Genomic DNA, 21,588 nt, shown 5'->3' with positions numbered 1-21,588 from the left:
GTTCAACCAACCCACTCACAATGATTTTGTAAAGCAAATCGAATCAAAATGAGATCGTTTTTTTCTTATCAGATAGGTAACAATGGTAGTTTCTGAGTAGTAGGATGACAAGTGAAATCCTCACAGTTTATAGTACTTTAAAAACGGAGGCTTCATCAAATATATTTTTATAGTCCCAGCTTATGATGTTCCTAATGTGCTACCCTACAAGTCCGTGCCGTGAATCCTGCACAGTGCATCCTGCAGCCGTCTGTGGGAGCTGCCCGGGAATGGGGCCCTGAGTCTTGCTGTGGCGGTGCTCGGGGTCATCCAGAGCCTCCCAGTTCCCCAGGAACCCCTGAAAGTCCTCCTACCTCCAACCTCCCCCACATCAGGGCCCACGTTCTCCCTTCTGTGCACCTTCACGCACCCCTGGACTGGTCTCTTTTGAATTTTTCTAAGGGTCTTCCCATGTGGATGACTAAAGTTCTTCACATTGGTACAGTACATGTTTATTCAGTAACTAGTTCAGGGGCCACAGACAGGAAGAAACCTGCCCTGTCAAGGGTGAATCTGTCACAGACTTGCTACCTGAAAACTGCAAATGACTTCAGCCATCAGGCGGGGCCCCTAGTCCAGAAATCACGGTGTCACCACACCTGTGGGGGCCTGTTCTTTCGGGACTTCAGGGAGATGACAGTTAATTCACGGTAATGAGAGGACCCACACTCAGGAATGAGAACTTGGAGTGTTTCTGCTACTTAGATACTTGTTAAAGGCCCTACCGGTTCCAGCCCTTCTGCACATCCTGCGGGTGTGATGGAGTTATAGGCTGGGCTCTTCAGCCGTAGGTGCTGTGTTCTGTTCTCTCTCCCCACCACCACCTCTCACCTCCCTCACCCCTCTCTCTCTTGCAGCCCTCCCGTCTTTTCTTTTTCACACCCTTTTTCTCCCCATCCACCCTGTTTTCTCTGCAGAGTGGGGTTCTCAGGGCATTTCAAACTCCTCTGGGGTCAGGGAGCCCCGTGCCCCCCAGGCCCACCGTGAACATGGGGTCCCAGGCCCCCATCGGCCTGCTGTGCCTCACAGGTCAGGGGCGCCTCTGCGCCCACCCAGCGCCTTCCACCCCCTGCCCTTGCCCTGAGAGTGTGAGACCCCAGGATGGGGGTTTGCCTTCAGGAGACAAACTCCTGGGAGAGGGGACAGCACCCAATGACAGAGCCAGTGGGGACTTGAGGGGGCCAGGAAAGCCAGCAGCCGGAGTGCCTCCTCCTCGGCCGGCTTCACGGGCATTTGACTGCATGCTTAGAAAAACCGTGCTTAATTTGAGGCTCTGCTGTCACCATCCTGAAATTCTTAATCATTTGTTAACAAGGGGCCGGCATGTTGGTTTTGCATTAGGCCCCACAGACTGTAGGGTCCATCCCACTGATGGGGTTTCTCGTAAGGTCTCACCTGAGAAGGTTTGCTGCTATAGTCCCACAGGCAGTGACAGCCCCTGTCCTCCCCCCTGGGGCCCCTCAGCTCTACTGAACTTGGGGGGAGGGGACACCTGGAAGGAGAGGAACTCCTGGCCGGAGCTTACCCTGTGCTTTCTCTTCCAGCGAGACCATCATGTTTTTGCACCAGATCTTTTACCAAGGCCTGAAGGCCCGCATCTCCAGCTGGCCCACTCTGGTCCTCGGTGAGTAGCAGCCCTGGCAGAGGTCTCCTGCCCCTCCGCCCCCATCCTGAGAAGTCCCTGTGCAGGGGCCACACCTCCAGGCTGGTGGCACTTTTGTCCTTCCCGAATGTAACAGAGTGGCCCCTTAAAAACTCACAGAATCCCTCAGAGGAAGCATAAGAGGAAAGAGAAGTTGGCAAAAGCTACATTTCTAGGAGGAAGTGATATATTTTTAGTTTCTTATCTGCTTTTCCCTTTTAAAAATAATATATAGGTACCCATTTGAGAAAATCTGAGAATCCAGAAAAGTAGGAAACATTTAAAAATATCAACGTTTCTGCCTCCCAAAGATAACTACTGTAAACACTTCGGTGTGTTTCCTTCCAATTTTTTTTCCTATGCATAGATCTTGGGTGGTTTTTTTTTCCATTTTACATAATTGCAAACATACTGAATATAGAATTTGAATCTTGCTGTGGGTTTTTCTTTTTTTTTTTACTTAACATAATTGCATAAGTGTTTTCTCAAGCTGAAAGTATGCTTTTTGATGGCTGTATAATGTTCCAGTGCCCTGTGAATCTGCCACCATCTACGTAGCCATCTCCCTTCGTTGACTCTTAAAGTTGTTCTACCTTTTTGCTACTAAAAATAATCATCCCTGCATGTGAAGTTGTCTCCATATTAGAGAGTATTCCCCTGAGACAGGTGTCCAGAAGTAGAATTACTGAAACAATGGGGATGGACTCCCCGCTGTGTACACATCGTCACATTGCTCTCCAAGCCCTCACTCCTGTGAGTGATGTACAGGAGTGCGTCCCACATCCCGCCCCTCCCACACTGGGTACCATCTTCCTTTTCACTTAATTCAATAGGAAAAGGTGAGTGTTGGTGTCGCTTCCACTATGGGGTCGAGGGAACAGACTCAGGGAGGTGAAAGGACAGCTGAGGCTGAAAAGGCTCCTCTGCCCACGGGCCAGGAGACTTCCAGGGGGAGTGGCACTATTTTGTTGTTCTCCAAGGTCAAAATAAGAAGCAGCCCTAGAAAGACAAGGGCTGCACTTTCTGTAGTCATACAGCTGAAGAGGTTGTCCACTGGGTAGTTGGATGCCCTACGTAAGAGCTCCCACTTAGAGTTTGTTCCGAGGAAAGCTTGTCTTTCTTTATTTTATTTTATTTTATTGATGTATGGTTGATTTACAATGTTGTGTTAATTTCTGCTGTATAGCAAAGTGATTCAGTTATACATATATATACATTCTTTTTTTTAATATTCTTTTCCATTACAGTTTATCATAGGATACTGAATATAGTTCTCTGTGCTATACAGTAGGACCTTGTTGCTTATCCGTTCTATATATAAAAGCTTACATCTGCTGACCCCAACCTCCCCTTCATCCCTCCCCCACCTCCCCTCCCCCTTGGCAACCAGAATTCTGTCCTCTATGTCTGTGAGTCTGTTTCTCTTTCGTAGATAAGTTCATTTGTGTCGTGTTTTAGATTCCACACATAAGTGATATATGGTATTTGTCTTTCTGACTTACTTCACTTTGTATGATCATTTCTAGTTGCATTGTCTTTCTTTTTAATGGGGTTAGTAAGCAGAGGTTTTAGATGGTCCATCCCATCCCATCAAGTGTTGAAAGGCTGGTTTGGGCTTTTGGGAGCTAGAAGGACAGGATGTTAGATACCCAGGAGGTTGAGACAGACGGGGGGTTGAGCAGGGGGTCCACCTCACTGAGCCAGGGGCTGCAGAGCTGGGGAGGTCTGGAAGGACAGGGACAGAGGGACAAAGGGACCAACAGGTGAAGGGATAGAGACTCGGGAAAGCATATCATGGGGTGGAAAGCGCTGGAATGGGGGAGTTGGAAAACCTGGTTCCAGGCCAGCTCCTGACTCACCTTGTGACCTCTGACAGGTCACAGTCACAGGTGGGACACACTGGGATGGAGGCCCCTGGGGACCCCTCAGCATAACAGCCTGGCAGAGCCAGGGCACTGGGGGGAGTGGACGACACAGCAGTTACAACAGAAGCCTCAGCCAACCCCAGGGAAGCTCGGGAACTGAGGTGGCCCTTCAGGGACATCCCCCATCGAGGCAGGGGCTGGCCTTCACACCCCGACCTGGACCTGTCATTGGGCCCCAGCCTGTGCAAGGCAGCTTCCTTCAGCTGGGAGCAGTTCCCAGCAAGGGGGAACGCAGCTGAGAGCCACCCGCACTGGTGAGAGCTGGGGAACAAGTGCCTGGGTCCAGAAGGGGGTCCGGGGGGCACACCGCAGCACCCTCTATACCTCCTTTCTCTGACCTCCGGTACACAGGTGTCAGACTAGACAGCGCTCCATCTCAAAAACCTGTGAATCTGCTGTGGTCTCAATGCCTGGGGCCACCCTGTCTGGCCTAGGAGAGGGCAGTGGTGCCAGAGTCATCTCCGAAGGCAGGGGTCTCTCTGGGATGGGGCTTTGAGCCGCGCCCCGACCTCCCCGGGTGGGGCTGGGGGAGCCGAGGGCGCCCCCGCTGCCCGCTGAGTCCCGCCTCCTTCCAGCCGACCTGTTCGACATCCTGCTGCCCATGCTCAACATCTACCAGGAGTTCGTCCGCAACCACCAGTACAGCCTGCAGATCCTGGCGCACTGCAAGCAGAACCGCGACTTCGACAAGCTGCTGAAGCACTACGAGGCCAAGCCCGACTGCGAGGAGAGGACGCTGGAGACCTTCCTCACCTACCCCATGTTCCAGGTGCGCCCGCCCCGTCTGCCAGGGCGCATGCGCGGGGAGGGCTGCGGCTGACTGGGGGCAGGGGCGCACAGTGCCGAGCGCCATGGCCCTGCAAACTCCCGGTTACCTGGAGAACGAACGGGGTTAGGACCCTCCCCCGACCCTGGCTGGTGGTGGCCGTGCAGGAAGTGAGGGGCAGGTCCTGCCTTCTGCGGGGCAGAACCTCAAGCTCTGGGCTCTCGTCCCAGATAAGACCCTGGAAGAGCCTCCAAGTTAAGAGAGTCTGGGATCAGAAGTGCAGTGGGTGTCCTTCCTCAGCCCCGCTCATGGGGGTCCTCGGAGCTGAGAGCCCCCTTCTCTGCCCACCCTGCCCCCCCCATCTGTCTACCCTGCTCTGCCTCTCCGTCTCTCTCTTGCTTCATCGCTGTCTCTCTCCCCCTGCCTCTGTCTCTCTGGCCCTCTGGCCCTGTCCCCGCCGCTCCCCACTGCAGATCCCCAGGTACATCCTGACGCTGCACGAGCTCCTGGCCCACACCCCTCACGAGCACGTGGAACGCAACAGCCTGGACTACGCCAAGTCCAAGCTGGAGGAGCTGTCCAGGTGAGCCCCGCTGGGGTCCCACACCAGTGGGCAGGCCCAGGCTGAGGGTGCCCCCACCCGGGGTTTGCCGAGCCCCAGATGGGAAAAGCTCGTGCTCCGGTTAGGATTCCGGGGGTGGGGGGGGGACCCACAGCTTGTCCCACCTGGAAGCCGGGTCCCCAGGAGCAGTCTGAGGGGTTTACAGCTCCAGCCCAGGTGGGCACCCAGTGAGATGGGATGGGGGGGTACGCTGTCCCTGGCACAGATGGGGTCCGAGGAAGGGCCCTGGGCACTTAGTGGGCCCATCTCCCAGGTCAGGCATCTGCCCAGGACTCGCAGGCACTCTCTGCCCATTTCCTCGGTTCTCCAGTGTCCATGTGTCAAAACCGGTGGCTTTAGGAGCCCCAGGGGGTCCTGGGTGTCGGGCTTTCATGTGCCTCAGGCTCCGTTCAGCAGCAGGCAGTGTCTGCGGGTGGACAGGCCATGGTTGGGCCGCCGTCAGAGGCCGCAGCCCCCCTCGTCGAGGCCCTCCCCTGTCCTCCCTCACTCCCCGAAGCCCAGGGAACTTCCTCGCTGCACGGGCAGGAGCAGAAGGACGGGGGGAGGCACGGCCACAGCCCAGGCAGCAGGGGGCGTGGCCACACCAGGGGGTGGCCGTGGAGGTGAGAAGGTTCAGGCTCTGGAGTTTTCTGAAGGTGGAACCTCCACGAGTTTCTGATGGACGAGAGGTGAGGAGAGAGAGAAAATGAGAGTCGAGGATGATTCCAGAGTTTCCTGCCGAGCAGCCAGAAGGATGGCATTGCCGTTGTGCAAGATGGAGAAGGCGCCAGAGGGGCAGGTTTGGAGGGGGAGTCTTCCTCGCTGCGTTGGAGTTTTACTGGGGGTGTGTTGGACCTGAGATGGACAACAGTGGTGGAAATGACAGAAAGGGAGTCGGTGTTTGAGTCTGGAGTTCAGCGAGCCAAGACATACCAGATCGTCAGCTAGGAGATGGTATTTAGAGTCACAAGGCTGGTGAGATCACCAAGGGAGTGAGTTTAGGTGGGAATGAGGTATGAACCAAGGGCTGAGCCTGGGGCCTCCACCGGTGCAGGCCAAGAGGTGAGAAGGGGCCTTGTGGTCAGAGATAGGCGGCCAGGAGCTGCAAAGGAGGATGGGTCTGCAGGGTGTGGGGTTCAGCCCTCAGCCCTGCCTGGGGCCCTGCCGACCACTCAGAGCCCTATAAAGCTGCCCAAGTCCAACGAATGGCAGCCGGTGAGGCCATGGCTCCCGGCTGGACAGAGGGAGGACCAGGCTGGACCAGGGCAGGGCACAGGCCCCAGAGCAGAGGATTAAGGAGGAGATGTAAGCAGGGCATGATTGCAGACTAACAAAACCATCATGGGTCGTGGACCCCAGTTCTCTCATGCCCCAGGGAGCCAGATCCCACGTACTCTTCCCCAAGCAGAAGACTTGGGACCCCCTTGAGGCTGTGAGTTCCTCGACACCACGGGATGCCCTGTCCCAGTGCAGGCAGGTGTGCAGGCAGCACCCCAATCCCCTCCCCCGCCCACCCCGGGTCCTGGGTGTGCAGCCTGCTTTTCTTTTGTCCCCCTGATCACCTGCACCTGGCCCTGAACCCAGCCGAGCAGCACAGAAAAGGGTTTTCCCATCACGTGACAACAGCCTTTTCTTCCTCCTGGCGCCCTCCCCTGGGGCCTGAGGAAAGCTCCAGCCCTGACAGGAAGCCAGCAACCAAGCCCTCCTGGCAGTGCTCAGGACCCTGCACCCCTCTCCCCTCGGGACTGGCTGTCTCCTACCTCTGGCCTTTGTCCCACTTTGTCTCCGGAACCCCTAACTCCTGGGCTCACTGATAACCCAGGTCCTCACTTCCGGTTCCCCCAGGAGCCTCAGGCCCCGGAACCCCGGGCTGCCTTCCTGGAGCCCCGCCCAGCACCCCCAGCTGCGCGTGCAGTGTCGGCCCCTCCAGCACAAATCCCAGCCTGGGGCCACTGACCCTGAGCAGCTGAAGTTTATCCATGTCTAACAGCAAAACTAGTTTTGCTACCTTGGAATCACCCCCTTATTTTTTAGCAAATCTAGCCTCAGCAAAGTCCCCACCCTCATCAAGACAGAGGGTCCTGATTGCCTTGGACTACTTCCAAAAATAAATCCCTATCCATGGAACTGCAGATGCCCTGAAAGGTGCCTCCCTGTCCCATGTCTTCTCCAGAAGAAGGCTAAGGCCTGGGCTTCTGAGAAAAGCATCACTTGGGCCCGGGTGGGAGGAGGGGCATGGGGGTGGAGAACCGAGGCTCCTAAAGCAGAGACCCCATCTCGATGCCCCAGTCTGATACCCAGAATAAATAACGCGTTACAGTATACCACCTTTTTTTTTTTACAATACCATTTTTGCAGCCCTGATAATGGCAATGATCACCACCCTTTATTCCAGCCCCTGTCATGTGCCAGGCATGAGGTCAGTCCATGAAATGCATTATCTTCCATCCTCACCCCAACAGTCTACAGATGGGGAAAGTAAGGATTAGAGGGGTTGAGTAATTTGTTCAACATCGTGTTGATTCCACTAATCACAGCTCCAGCTCCACCAGTGTCATCTCTCATTGTTGGGGGGTTTAAACTGGATAATGGCTGTGAGAGAACTTTGTAAGCCACACACACATTAATCAGCTCTCTTAGTGGTCTCAATTGTGGAATTTCATGCATCAGCAGACAAATAGGAGGCTTTGTGCTTTCCTTAGAGTAGGTGGGGTACATTTTCCAGACCCCCTCCAAAAAAAAAAAAACATGATTCACTACTTTCCTAAGACTCCTGGAGACCCATCCAGGGTCTTAGCAAAGTTGGCAGTTCACACCTACCTTTTCCCACCAACGCTCTTTAAAAAACAAAAACAAAAACAGTTAAACAGTGCCACCTCCTGGAGAGGAGGGATGTTGCAGCAGTCAGAACAAGGACAAAAAGTTGTCTGTATTCTCAGATGAAGGGGCAAGCCGTGTCCTACTTACTTCCCGGTCGTGCCAGAGCCTATAGAAGTAAACTGAAGTCAGTCTTCCCCTGAGCCAGCTGGATTGCCAGGTGCTCCAGAAATAAGCCATTCCAGAACCCAAACATTAAGGAAACAACCCTATAAAGAGTGTGCAGGGGGAAGAAACAGCAAGTACAAATTGCCCTGAGGCAGGAATGAGCTTGGTTTATACTCTGGATGGAAATAAGGCCAATAGTGGGATGAGGGGCCGGGTAATGAACAAAGGATGTCCCCTCTACTGCCATCTTCCTCCCAGTTCTGCTGTCTCTCTTCCATGTGGTTCAGACTTTTTTTTTTAAGTTTATTTCAGCCTCGTCATCATTATTGGTAATCACGTGCCACTTTTTTTAAAGTTTTTATTTTATTTATTTATTTGGTTGGGTCTTAGTTGCGGCACGCATGTGGGATCTAGTTTCCCAACCAGGGATCGAACCCGGACCCCCTGCATTGGGAGCGTGGAGTCTTAACCACTGTGCCACCAGGGAAGTCCCCGGTTCAGACTTTTTTAAATCAGACAGACCTGCTTCTCAGCCTCCTTGGGCTGTCAGAGGATAAAATGAGATCACGCCTGTAAAGTGCACACACACAGCGGGCACTCAAGAGATGCGTGCTCTCTCCCCTTTCATGACAACAGGTTCCACCTGAGAATCCAGGCTTTCTTCCGAGGTCTAGCCAGAGACCCAGCATTCCCTCCACCCTGGGAGGTGGGGGCAGCCTGTCTCTGATTGTCATTTCCTGTCCCCGCAGGATAATGCACGACGAAGTAAGTGAAACAGAGAACATCCGGAAAAACCTGGCCATTGAGCGCATGATCATTGAAGGCTGTGAAATCCTCCTGGACACCAGCCAGACCTTTGTGAGACAAGGTATGGCCTGTGCGCTCTGCCTCTCCCACCCCCCGCCAGGTTGGCCCCAGCAGCGAGAGGCACGCGGCACTCAGGACACCACCAGTTGGTTGGGCTGCCGCGTGCCAAAACCTGCAAGCGTGATTGCAGAGTATTCCGGGCCTGCCGGGGGAATGCGACAGCTACATGTAGATGTCGGTATCTATAGATATCGATGCTGGTATTATTGGTTTTCACAGTTTCCTTCTCTCCAGATGTAAACATAATTCTTCCCAGATGGTCTTGGTTTGTCTATTGTACATCATAGTAAACATTGACATGTCCTTTTGGGGAGAGAATAGGGGGCGGAGGATGAAGACAGATTCCAATTGGCTCTATGAATCTCAAGCATTTTCAGGGTCTGAGATGGAGTTGACGTGGGTCAGTCCCTCTGTCCTTTGCTCAGCATCTTTCGCCTCTTGGGGGAGGCCGTGGTCCCAGTGGTCCTGGGTAGGGTTCCCTTCACCCTTGGGCCTCAGCTGACCTTGGGGACAGTTTTGAGGGTCACAGCCCTATTGAGAAGGGCAGGAGAGGCTCTCTGTGGCCCAGGGGACTGATTTCCAACTCGGGGATGTCAGAGCTGCGATGCCTTTCAGGTTCAGATTCCATGTCTTATGGGAAACTCAGCTTCTGCTCACGTGCCCTAGAGGTGACTTCACCTCAGGATGGACCTCCCGCCTTCCTTCCATCTAGTTGGGGTTCTCTGACTAGATGAAGAGCTTCCCAGCACCTCCTGCTGGCCTGTGCAGCTGCCTCTGGCCCCTGCTGCCCTTGGCCCGAGTATCCTCAATGTGGAATTTGTTCTGAGCCCCTGTGTGTGGTCCCTGTGTCCTTCCCACAGGCCCACCCTGGGACCTGCTGAGCCCAGAGCCAGCCTAGCCTGACTCCCAGCTCCCCCTGAGCTGTGCTGTGCCCAAGCTGGAGGTGGCCGGAAGAATGACCTCTCTTGGGGTCAGCAGTGTCCTCAAAGACCAGGAATCTGCTCCATCACCCTGAACCAAAGCAGTTCCTCCCCTCCTGAGGGGTGGGGCTGGACCTGGAGATCAGACAGGGGAACCCAGCAAGCCCTTTCTCATTTATTCAGTCGTGCTGCCACCACCAAGGACTCCTGCCCTATTCATGCCAGGCCAACTCAGGTCTCCAGGGACGCCCAGAGAATAGACCCTGCCCCGCCCTCCAGAACTGACTGTGCAGGGGAGAGGGAGTCAGGATACAGGAAAGGGTTCCATGCAGTGATGAACGTGGGCAGGAGGCAGAATGGTGGCCCAGAGCAGGGCTGGGCAGTCAGGGAGGGCTTCCCGAAGAGGCGGCACTGGGCTCTGCAGCAGAGCGTGCTGTGACTAATCGGTCATGTCTGCAGTGGCTGCATGTGGCAGCAGGTGCCCAGTGGGTCTTGTTAATCCCTCTGGGCCAGAGCCAGCTCCCCGCTTGTTCAACCTCCTGCCGCCCCCAGACCCCAGCCCAGCCCTGCATTCTCACCTCATGGACCATGTCCTTTGGGGTTCCTTTGCTTTCCAAGGCCCTGGCCCTGGCTGGGAGGTCAAAGGTCCTGCATGGAGCTTCTCTCGTCATTCTGCACCCCCCAAACCCCACCACCCGGCCCTGAGGAGGGGCTGGAGGGAGGGTCCGAGGTGCGTGTTTGCTACCAAGGACTAGGATTGCCTTGTCCCACTGCCCTGGCTGCTGGCATCACAGCCCCACCTGCAGCCTCAAAGCCAGGTCAGAGGCAGAGGGTCATTCCGGTAGATGCACTCAGTCTCTCTCTCCTCCATCCGCAGGATCCCTCATCCAGGTGCCCATGTCTGAAAAGGGCAAGATCACCAGGGGGCGCCTGGGGTCTCTGTCCCTAAAGAAAGAGGGCGAGCGACAGTGCTTCCTGTTTTCTAAGCATCTGATCATCTGTACCAGAGGCTCTGGTGGGAAGCTTCACCTGACCAAGGTAGGGACGGCGGGAGCGAAGCTGCTGGGGCTGGAGGTCAGACACCGCCCTGATCCTAGGGGTCCCGACTGACGCTGACCGCGGGCCCAGGGTGGACCAGGGTGTCAGAGACGCGTGAGTGTGCACGCATGCGCCCCGGTCTGACTGGCGGCTTGGAATGAGAAGGCCATTGACGGATTTTCTACTGGAGAAATTGTGGGAAATGGAAAAGCGAGCACGAAGACCCCTCAAGGAGCCCCCAGAGTTGGGGGCTGGGGCGGAGGAGCCAGGGGGTCCAGACAAGCCCTTCAAAGGCCCGTGTACGTGTATCTGAGGGGCCGGGGAGGATGGTGGCACCCGGCTGAGGGCAGAGCAACAGCCAGAGCCTTTGTCTCATTTCCAACCAAAAAGAGCTCAGACAGCGCCCCCTCTTGACGCCCTCGGGCACTCACTCTGCCAGCACAAGACTCTGCACCCCCGGCAGAATCTCCTGCTCCCCAGCACAGCACATGGCTTATCCCGCTGCTGTGAGCTCATGATCTGGTCCCACCTCTGTCTCTTACACATGTGTGGCCCTGGAAACATCCCACGCCTGTCCACACCTCACTTCCTCATCTGCAAAACAGGGATGACTGTCCTCAGCAGAGGCGTGCACAGATGCAGGCAGGTGCCCATAAATCTGCTCGGGGAAGTATGAAGCCCTTGCCTCTGTAAGCGACAGTCTCCCTGGCACTGCGTTCATCCCCGTGGAAGCTCGCTTCTGGAGATTTTAAATCTAAATGCGCTGTGGCCTGGAAAGGGCCAGAAGGTGCCCTTAATTAAGACAGAGCATCAGGGAAACCATTCTTCCAGACCCTGGATGCCTGGCCCGTAACCTCCTGCAGAGCTAATTGATCAAGCAGTGGCTTCAGGGAATATACTGCTTATGTTAACATGTCAACGCATTAGTTGGTCGGCTGCACAAGGGGAAATTAATTTACAAACACTGAAGACTCCAGTTTCAACCAAATTATGTATCAAGGAAAGCCTTCATTATTTATTAGCTCTGGAGTTTCTCCTGGGAAGATCTCTGTCCAGGCTGGGGGGATGGTTCCCCCAGCAGGTGGGGGTCAGTAGGGGCAGGCTGAACTGGAGACTTCAAGATGGCTTTTTAGTCTGAAAGCATGTGCTTTTATGTTTGTTAGTTTTATCTTATTTTGGTTTGGGGGGTTGTTTATATGTTTGTTTGAGTTTTAAAAGTCTCTTAGCATATTGGTAAAGAACATGGAATCTGAGAGCTACTCAAATTCTAGCCCTGCCACTTACCAGTGGGTGACCTCACCAAGCCTCAGTTTACTTACCTGCAAAATGGGAGTGAAGAGCTTCCCTGGTGGCGCAGTGGTTAAGAATCTGCCTGCCAATGCAGGGGACACGGGTTCGAGCCCTGGTCCGGGAAGATCCCACATGCCACGGAGCAACTAAGCCCGTGCGCCACAACAACTGAGCCTGCACTCTAGAGCCCGTGAGCCACAAGTCCTGAGCCTGCATGCCACAACTACTGAAGCCCACGTGCCTAGAGCCCGTGCTCCACAACAGGAGAAGCCACCGCAATGAGAAGCCTGCACACCGCAACAAAGAGTAGCCCCCACTCGCCACAACTAGAGAAAGCCCGCGCACAGCAACGAAGACCCAACACAGCCAAAAATAAAATAAATAAGATAAATAAATAAATTTATTTTTTTAAAAATGGGAGTGAAAATACCTACTTCATGGGAGTGCTATGAGGCTTAAGTGAGGAAGTGGGTGCAAAACACATGGCCCCATGCCTGGTACATAGTAAGTGCTCAATAGGTAATAGTCGTTGTCACTCTTAATTATGTAGTATGAACTTGTAATAATAATAATAATAGCAAGCTTTTGCATGATGATTACTGTGAGCCAGGCACTAGCCCAAATACATCATGTATATTTAATTCATAGAACAACCCACTGAGGCAGATACTGTTACTTTCCCTATTGTATAAATAAGGGAACTGAGGCTTCTAGAAACAGCCAGCAAGTGGCAGAGCGGGGATTTGAACCCAGGCAGTCTGGCTCCAGAGTCTGTGTTCTGAAACCAAAGCTAAAATTCAAACCACTTCTTGTTAAATACTCCCATTGGAAATCGAATGCCTTCAGTCCTCCTAAAAGGGACCTGCTACAACTCCACAAGATCTAAAACTACCGTTAAGAATTTTTTGGGACTTAAAGTAAGAGAAGGTTAGAGCTAGATGGGCTTTGGAGATTGTCCAGCCCAGTGACATCAGTGATCAGGTTAAGGCCCAGCAAGACCTGGGGGGCTCCCCCAGGGCCACCAAAGAGCCAAACAAGAAGCAGAATGCAGGATTCGGGGGCCCACTCTTGATACTTTCTCCAGGTCCCCCTCTGCCTTCTAGGTGGCAGCCTGCCCTGCAGACATTTTCACGTATAGATTAGCCACCTGGCCAGGTTTCTGTTATCGTCAGTTATGTTATTTATCTGTTGCTGTGTAACAAATTTCCCCCAAATGGAGTGCCTTTTTTTTTTTTTTTTTGGCTGCACCACACACAGCATGTGGGATCTTAGTTCCCGGACCAGGGATTGAACCCACGCCCCCTGCAGTGGAAGTGTGGAGCCTTAACCACTGGACCGCCAGGAAAGTCCCCTGGAGTTGCTTAAAACAAACATTTGTTGTCTCAAACAGTTTCTGCACATTAGGAAGTCAGGACAACTTTGCTGTGTGGACATACGTGACTCAGGGTTTCTTATGAGGTTGCAGTCAAGATGGCAGCTGGGGCTGCAGTCATCTGAGGCTCGACTGGGGCCGGGATCCTTTTCCAGCGTGGCTCCCACACATGGCTGTTGGCAGGAGGCCTCGTCCCTCATCTGTAGCCCTCTCCTCACGACACGGCAGCTGGCTTCCCCCAGAACAAGTGGTCCAAGAAACAACAAGAGAGAAAGCAGGAGGCTGCAGACCCCAAAGCTGAACACCATCACTCCTGCTTTATTCTCTTAAGGAGAAGCAAGTTACTCAGTCCAGTTAACACTCAAGAGGAAGGGAAGTAGCCTTCACCTTTTGAAGGACGGGGTATCAAAGACTTTGTGGACGTGCTTTACAACCAGCACAGTGGCGGTTACTTTCATTTCTCACTACAGGATCAAGGGATCTCACACCTAAAAGATGCTCAGACACTCAAGGATAAGAGGCGTTTTTCCAGATATTCCTAATAATTAAAAGCCAGCCACTGACCTTGAGCTGGGAACAGGCCCATGAGGCTCTTTCCAGACTCTGCCACTTACCTACCAGGTGACCTTGGGCAAGACGCTTAACTCCCTGATTTCATTTCTTCATCTGTAAAACCGGAATAACAATACCTGAGACAGGTCTGTAAAATGGTCCTGTTTCCCTATTGGTAACGTGCAGGGTTTAGCCTAGAATGAGGGAGTTCAAACTTCAGACTTAGGGCTACCAGATGATGCCTCAGAGCCGCTGTAGGGCAAGAAAAGGCCGTGCAAGCCAGGTTCTAGCCCCTCCACCCCCAGCCCGACCTTGGCCCTCGTTTGGGGAAGGCGTCTCTGAGCAATCCCATTTGAGCCACTTCACTGGGCTTCCTATATGGAGATAAAGTTCTTCAACTTAAAAACCAAAATACCCGCTTGGCATGTAATGTCCACACACATACGTGCGTCGATGTGGGTGCTCACTTTTAGAGCCACTCCTCGCCCTGATATTCTGGAACTCCGAAACTAGCACGTCTCTTGCCTTGATTCAAGGTGGCCCCTGCTCTTTTTCAGAATGGAGTCATATCCCTCATTGACTGCACTTTATTGGAGGAGCCAGAAAGCACGGAGGAAGAAGGTAAGTGTGCAAGTCACGTGCAAGCCTGTGTGTGCTCACACAGATGCACACACACTCACCCTGAAAGGTTGGGCCCGGGCATTGGTTTTTTTTCTTGGGAGGAAGGGAAGGATGCTGGACCCGGAGAGGCTGGTCCTGGGTCTTTAGAGAAGGAGCTCTCTGGCCCTGCAGGTGACAGCCTCCTCCCCCTTCCTGGCTCCTTCCAAGCTCCTTGGGTCCTGGACGGGGTGCCATGGGGTTTGGGGGTCACACTTCTCAGTGAGCACCCTTCCTTCACGCATCCGTGTGCTACATGCACAGTGGCTCACTGGGCCGCGAGGAAGAGGCCGGGGAGGTGCCGGGCCTATCTCTGTCCTCCAGTGGAAACGGGTGGGGTGTGCAGGGACACATGTGCCACCACCAGAGGGAGTGCAGGGGAACGGTCCCCCACAGTGGCATTGGAGCGACCAGGACGGGAGGCAAGACTTGGGGAGAAGGGAGCATGTGAGTGGGGCCCCAGCAAACCAGAAGGGGCTGGGCGGGGAGCTGGGGGAGGGTGGTGCCCAGGTGCTCGGAAAGCCGCCGTGTAGGGGTGTCCATGGGATTTCTCTCCCCGGGGAATCAGAATTGGGGGATGGGCTTATTAGGTGAAGGGGTGGGGTCACTACTGTCTCTTGATTGGACCAAAGTTGGTCCTCGTCTCCCTCCTTCACTGGCCCCCCAGCAAGGCTCTGGAGGCCCTCCCCTGGGGGTGCACCAGCTGGACTCTCCATCTTTGCCCTTCCCCAGGTTGGGGCTCCTCGAAGCAGGGCTGTGTCTGAAGGACCCCAGATCCCAGTCCCGGCCTGGCTTGGGCTCGGGCTCAGGGTTTGCTGGGGGCTGGGGGCGTAGTCCACACACACACACACACACACACACACACACGCGTGCGCGTGCCCTGGTCAGCCGCAGCGGGAGCTGGGCTCTGCACCCTTCATGACCCTCCACCGAGGGCGGAGCCAAGCGCCACTCCCCCAAGGCAAAAATACATGTGCAGCAATTTACCCGGAGCTCTTACCAGCATGATCTTCTTCAGTCTTGGCCACAGCTGGTCCCGACTCAAGTGGAATTGTCAGTCCCCAAAGCCCTTTTCCCTCCAGGGCCAGGAAAGGGAGAGGCATGGCCCCATGCATCCCCCACTCAACACACAGACACCCCACTTCTGAGGAGCCAGCGTCATCCCATCCTCGAGTCACCACACGGAGCAGGCTCTCCAGTGCCCTCAAATTCTCGAGTGTCAGCACTGGAAGGCTCGGGGACCTCAGCCGTCACGCCCCACTCTGCTGGTACAGGAGGACGTCTGAAGCCCAGAGCGGGAAGGGTATCACCCCAAGGTCACATAGCCAGCAAGCAGAGACCAGAGCTGTAGCAGACCTTCCACAACATTCCACCCCATTCAGGGCACGCCTGATGAATGTGGCCATGTTGCAAGGAATCTCGGAACTGTGATCTTAGTCTTTCCAAATAAAGAGTTCAAGGAATGCTTCGGGTTAAAAGCAGTAATAAAAATACCTAGAATTTACTTTGGCTTTGGGGAGCTCTCAACTGAGCTAAATGTCCAGACGGGTCCATAAAAGCTCAAGATCTAAAGTTCTCCTCCTGGCCCCTGCATCACCTTGGCGTAGCTGGAGGGCCCAGCTGTGAGGCCAGTTCTAGACTTTGCTTGGCCGCTGCCCGGCTGGGGGGTCTTATGAAAGTCCTCCCCGGGGACCTCAGCTCCCCATTGGCCTAACGAGGGTAGAGCCGGCTGGTGATTCCGAAAGGCTCTTCCGACTCGGAATTGGAACTGTCCCTGTGTGGTTGTAAGCTACTCTGCGCTCTAGGTCTTAGTTTCTCCATCTTTGAAGTGGGGATTCCTCACCTTAAGAAAAAAAAAAAGATGTTCTGAAACTAGCAAGTGGCCTGGTACCCTACTGATGCCGTGCCTTCACCAGTGGGGTGAGGCAGGTATCGTGCAGTCGTTTTCCAACTCAGAAAGACCCACACTCATTCTGCTAACTCTGTGTTTTGCACCTGGAAGCCAAAGGATCCGGCCAAGACATAGACCACTTGGATTTTAAGATCGGGGTGGAGCCAAAGGATTCCCCACCCTTCACAGTCATCCTTGTGGCCTCATCCAGACAGGAGAAGGCGGCGTGGACCAGTGACATCAGCCAGGTGAGCAGCGTCACTTGTCCTTGAAAGCAAGTGGTCCCTTCATGCCTAAGCTGTTGGGGGGCGGGAGGCAGCTACAGGGTTCTAATGGAAAAGATGTGAGTATCTCTACCAACCAAGGCTGAGCCCAGCTAGCTGTCCAGCTCGCAGAGTCCCCTGGGCCACCCGTAGAGTGTGGTCTGGGAACCCCTTGCATCTGGATCATCCCTAGGGCAGTTTTTAAAACTCCAGATTCCTGGGCTCCCCGCTGGTCCCCTGCAGATTTACTACATCCAAGTCTCTGGCACGAGGCCTGGGAACCTACGTTTTGGCACACGCCCCAGGCCATTGGTACCACAGAAAAGTCTGAGCACCGTGACCCAAGGGTGCTGGATGTAGCAGAGCCAGGAGAGAAAGCAAAGGGCCCGCAAAGCCCAGAGTCCGCTCTGCAGGAGGGAAGGTTTGCCTGCACCAGCGTTAGGGTTGTCACCCCACTGGGAGAGTCACAGGAAGCACAGACCTCCCAGGGACCAGAGAGCAGACCCAGAGGGCTGCAGTCACTTGCAGGACCAGGGCAGAGGTCTGAGTCTGGAAAGAGGCTGTCGGCAGCACCGGGCTGCTGGCGCAGGACAGGCCTCTCCCTGGGCCCAGCAAGGGCCTGCAGTGGGTCAGCCCAGCCCCGTCCCAGGAGCACAGGAACCTCTCCGGACCGCCTGCCCTCTGCACGGTGGAGGAGAGTATTAGGAGAGCAGCTGATGGTGGGAGGAAGGGGACAGTGAGGCTGGAGATGTCCCCCTTTCGGGGGAGGGGGCCTGGGAGCTGTGTTTATGGAGAACTGGGGGGCAGAGCCTTTACTGTATTTCAGGACAGTCCCCCCACTCACTCCCTGCCCCTCGTTTTTAGGCCGCACACCTGGGCTGCCCTGCCTGCCCATCCCACAGCCCCGCAGCGTGGTGGGGTGCGGATGACTAGTAACAGACGTCTGCTCTTTCCCAGTCTTGCCCTCCCAGCTTCAAACAACCAGCGCGCCCCGGAGAAAACCGAAAACCTGGAAACCTCGAGCATGGCCTTTTCTAGTCCTCAGGGAGCCATCAGAGGCTCAGGGCTGCTCGCCTGGAGAGTACCCCCCGGGCCTGTGCCCTCTTGAGGGCTGCATTGCTGACACCACCAGGCGTCAGGGCCCCCCCCCAGGCCCACTGACGTCTCCAGGCAGCTCTGATCGGTGGCCAGGCGCCCTGCATTGCAGGGTTGCCGATAGAACCAGAGCTAAAGAGTGTCTCAGAGTGTGGAGCTGGAGAAAATGGGCTGGGAAGGGCCACTGACACAAGCCTTCCTCTGGGGCCCGCGAAAAACTAGGGGTCCTGGCCCTGACCCACTGTGCCCGCCTCTCTGCTCTCACTTCCCGGTGACTTTGACCCCTCCCCGCACGTACACATCCTCAAAACCAGAAGATACTGTGATGTGACCCCGCAGAGTACCCCCCCAGCCCAGGCCAAGGAGAGACCCTCTCTTGGCAGAAATGTGAGAGCTTGGGGCAGGGGGCAATGAGAAGGAGAAAGAGATGTATCTCTGTGTCTTTTCTTTTTGTTTGGATGTGTACTGTTTATTCAAAGAAAAATTTGGGTTTTGAATTTTTTTCAGGGGCTGAGTAAAATGTACAATCTTCTCCCTTAGTGCTGGCAGCCTTGCCTTCCCCAGGCAGGATTTTTACTATGGAAAACCGTCTGTGGCTTCAGGGTGTGGGCTCTGTGGTGAGCAGAGGACTTGGGGGGCAGGACGGCACCCGCTGAGCCGGCCTCCCAGGGCAGAGGCCCCAGGTCACTGTGGATCTGATCTTGTCCTTGGTGCTGGACCTCAGAGGTCAGCCACAGAGTGGCCAGGGTCGGACACTTCCATTTTTGCAAACACCCCGAGGAGGTAGGAATCATTATCCCCATTTTGTAGGTAGGGAAACTAAGGCCCAGGGAAGTCAAGTAAATCCCCAAAAGGTCACCGAGCTGGGGACTTGACTTCCCATCAGAACCCAAGGCATGCTGTGCGTTGACCCTGCCCTTGCCTGGACGATGCCCTTTGACTGTGTGTTAGGCCGGGGCCTGCGAAGCCTCACTCGGCAGAACCCCTGCTGGGCCTGGGTCTCGGAACGGAGACAGAGGCTCTGACCCGGGTGTCCTCTCTCTGATTCCAGTGTGTGGATAACATCCGGTGCAATGGGCTCATGATGAACGCATTTGAGGAAAATTCCAAGGTCACTGTGCCGCAGATGATCAAGTAAGTGCCCTGAGCCCCCTCTTGTCCGGGCTGAGCTCCAGAGACCAAGGGCCACACAGTGACCACAAGGGGCTCAGAAGATGCTGGGTTTCATCTTTGGGATGTGTTAGGTGTTTGATTTCAATTAACTTCTATTTGGTTGATGGCTTTGGCTTAGTTTTTGTAGTTGTTTGTCTTGAAAATGTGGATTTTCACATTAGGCTGTTTAAAATAGAACATGAGGAATGACATTTCATGCACTCTATTTTTTTTAATAACTATTTTTCTTTTGTTTGGGCAATGCCAGGGAGGAAGGGCAAGGGGGCTGGCATCCTGCTGAACTCAGCTCTCGGAGCCCCACTGGGCAGTGCAGCCTCCTGGCCTGCACCAGCCCTGCTTCTCCTCCAACATCTGCTCGCCTGACCCCCTCACGGTGCCCCCCAGGTGGCCCGCTGGCTCCCTGGCCTCCATCTGAACCTCTGAATTCCCAGCCTGCTCTGCCCACCTGGCATACGCCAGGACCCAGCTAACCGACCCCAGGCGTGTTGTCCTGCCCAAAGCAAACCTTGGGGACCCACTGCCTCTTTGCTACTTGAAGTGCACACTCAGGGGAGCTGCAGGCCATTATGTAGTGAGGGTGTGAAAGGTCCTACCCACCCCGTTTCGACGACGGCAGGCCTGATGAAGCGAGCACGCCAGCAGCTAGGAGCTAGCCAAGGCAGTGTCGTGTACGCCAGAGCTTTCAAGCATCCGGCTGAGTTTATGAGGAGTAGCCCCACCCCACCCCACCCCACCCCACCCCACCCCATGGCTACATTGTTTAACGGCCAAAGGTGCTGGAGCCCAGAAGGAAGGTCTGGACTTGAAGGCACGAGCCCTGGCCCACAGCTTCTGCTCTGTGTTGTATGACTATGGACAAGTCACTTAACATGTCTGAGCTTGGGTCTCTCACCTGTTAGTGGGAGATGATAACGCCTACCTGCCTGCCTCCTGGATTTGTTTCAACGATGAATTAAAAACACCACATGTAGAATGATGGTTAAATGTATAGTGGGTACCTACTTATCTTCTGCAAAGAGTGCGTATTGAGGCAGTAAAAGTGAGCAGATGAAACCAAAATAAACTCACCCGTGAAAGAAAAAATAACAGCATTTTAAACTATGATGGTGATAAAGGGAATGGAATATCCAGATCAAAGTGACAACTCCAAGGACCTGTTGGCTCCCAGACTTAAGCGTGGCCTCCTTGGCAGGAGTAGCCCATGGGCAGCGTCCCCCTGCGAGGGCGCCAGGGAGCAGAGATGAGCAGACGTGGCCTCCGTCCTCAGGGAATTCACCATTTAGTGAACTAAAGAGACACATAGAAATCGTAAAACACTAGCGGGTGCTGCAAAATAGAATTTGTATGATGCTAGGAACGAGGGTTCAGAGAATGAGTGACTCGTTCACCTGGCACAGCTGGGGAAGACTTTCCCAAGAAGAGGACATCAGAACTGACCTCAAAGGATAAGTTAGGGTTTGCTAAATGGTGGAGGAGGAAGGGCATCCTGGGAAGAGGGAACAGCATGTGCAAAGGCGCAGAGGCAGGGAAGCACATGGTGTGTTTGGGGAATGATAAAACGTTCCATGGGGCTGCAGGGTTCGGAGAGTGGTATGTCCTATGGGAAACAACCGTGATGCAACTGTGGCCTCCAAGTTCACTACCAGGTAAACTATCCCAGAGGTCTTGGAAGAGAAAGGCTCGCAGACCCAATTAAGATGGTTAACCACACAGTCTAGTGAATCAATTTTAAACACTAAGTGAGAAACCAGGGGAGAGAGAAGGGATAGTAGGTTAGTGCCTGTTACACGTAGTTGCATGAGCTAGTTACACCATGGTCATTGTACAGCCTCTCTCCCTGCCCCATCTACCTTCCTTGCTGATGGAGCAGCTACAAGGACCAGAGTTGAAGCTTGATCAGTGGATCCAAGGGCACACGCTTGCTCTGTCTGAGAAGTCAGGGCAAGTATGTCTGGCCATAGCGGCAGCTCACCAGTTAGACTGAAGAAGAGCTACAGGTTTATCTATAGTTCTGGGACAGAGGGTAGAGGGTCAGAATGGATGTCGCCAGTGGGTGGCTGACTTAAGACATGAATATGGAGTGTACGCTATGCCTCATGAATATTAAGTGTAGCTTGAATATTTGGTGCCTTGTGAATATTTAGTGCAGGCTTGGTCCTTCCACCCCTCCTATTTACATTCGGCACACGTATGCTTTACTTAGTGTATATATATATGCCTGCCATGGCTCACAAGCTGTTTGCTCCTTCGTCTATCCTCCTTTTTTGTTTCTCTTATTTTTCATAGCACAATTGTATTTTCTTAAACAAGACAGTGTGCTGAAGAGGTGGGCAGGAGTCAGATAAGAGTAACGTGACAGGTGAAGAGTTGGGTTTTCTTCTGTAGGTGTTAGGGTTGCACCCAAGGCGGTGACGGGCGCCCCCTGGTGGCCAGGGATAGAGTGGCAACAGAGAGCCTGGCTGGAAAAAGGCATCAGTGGTATAGCTGGAGGGTCCGTGGCTGGGGGGACATT

At 54.2% G+C, this 21,588-nt stretch overlaps 1 protein-coding gene across 6 annotated transcripts in view; it reads left to right on the top strand.

The window, feature by feature from the left end:
- RASGRF1 (Ras protein specific guanine nucleotide releasing factor 1) overlaps positions 1–21,588 on the top strand; it is a 108,024-nt gene that overhangs the window by 45,784 nt on the left and 40,652 nt on the right. For all 6 annotated transcript variants that reach the window (XM_036844318.1, XM_036844319.1, XM_036844321.1 and 3 more), the window contains exons 6-13: positions 1,584–1,663; positions 4,182–4,375; positions 4,846–4,955; positions 8,708–8,826; positions 10,623–10,783; positions 14,555–14,618; positions 16,657–16,793; positions 18,955–19,037. In XM_036844318.1, the coding sequence (XP_036700213.1) occupies positions 1,584–1,663; positions 4,182–4,375; positions 4,846–4,955; positions 8,708–8,826; positions 10,623–10,783; positions 14,555–14,618; positions 16,657–16,793; positions 18,955–19,037 (948 nt within the window). The remainder of the gene's footprint in view (positions 1–1,583; positions 1,664–4,181; positions 4,376–4,845; positions 4,956–8,707; positions 8,827–10,622; positions 10,784–14,554; positions 14,619–16,656; positions 16,794–18,954; positions 19,038–21,588) is intronic.

The sequence above is a fragment of the Balaenoptera musculus genome, chromosome 2 (genome assembly GCF_009873245.2).
Source record: "Balaenoptera musculus isolate JJ_BM4_2016_0621 chromosome 2, mBalMus1.pri.v3, whole genome shotgun sequence".
NCBI lineage: Eukaryota > Metazoa > Chordata > Mammalia > Artiodactyla > Balaenopteridae > Balaenoptera > Balaenoptera musculus.
This window is presented reverse-complemented; position numbering and strand designations above follow the sequence as displayed.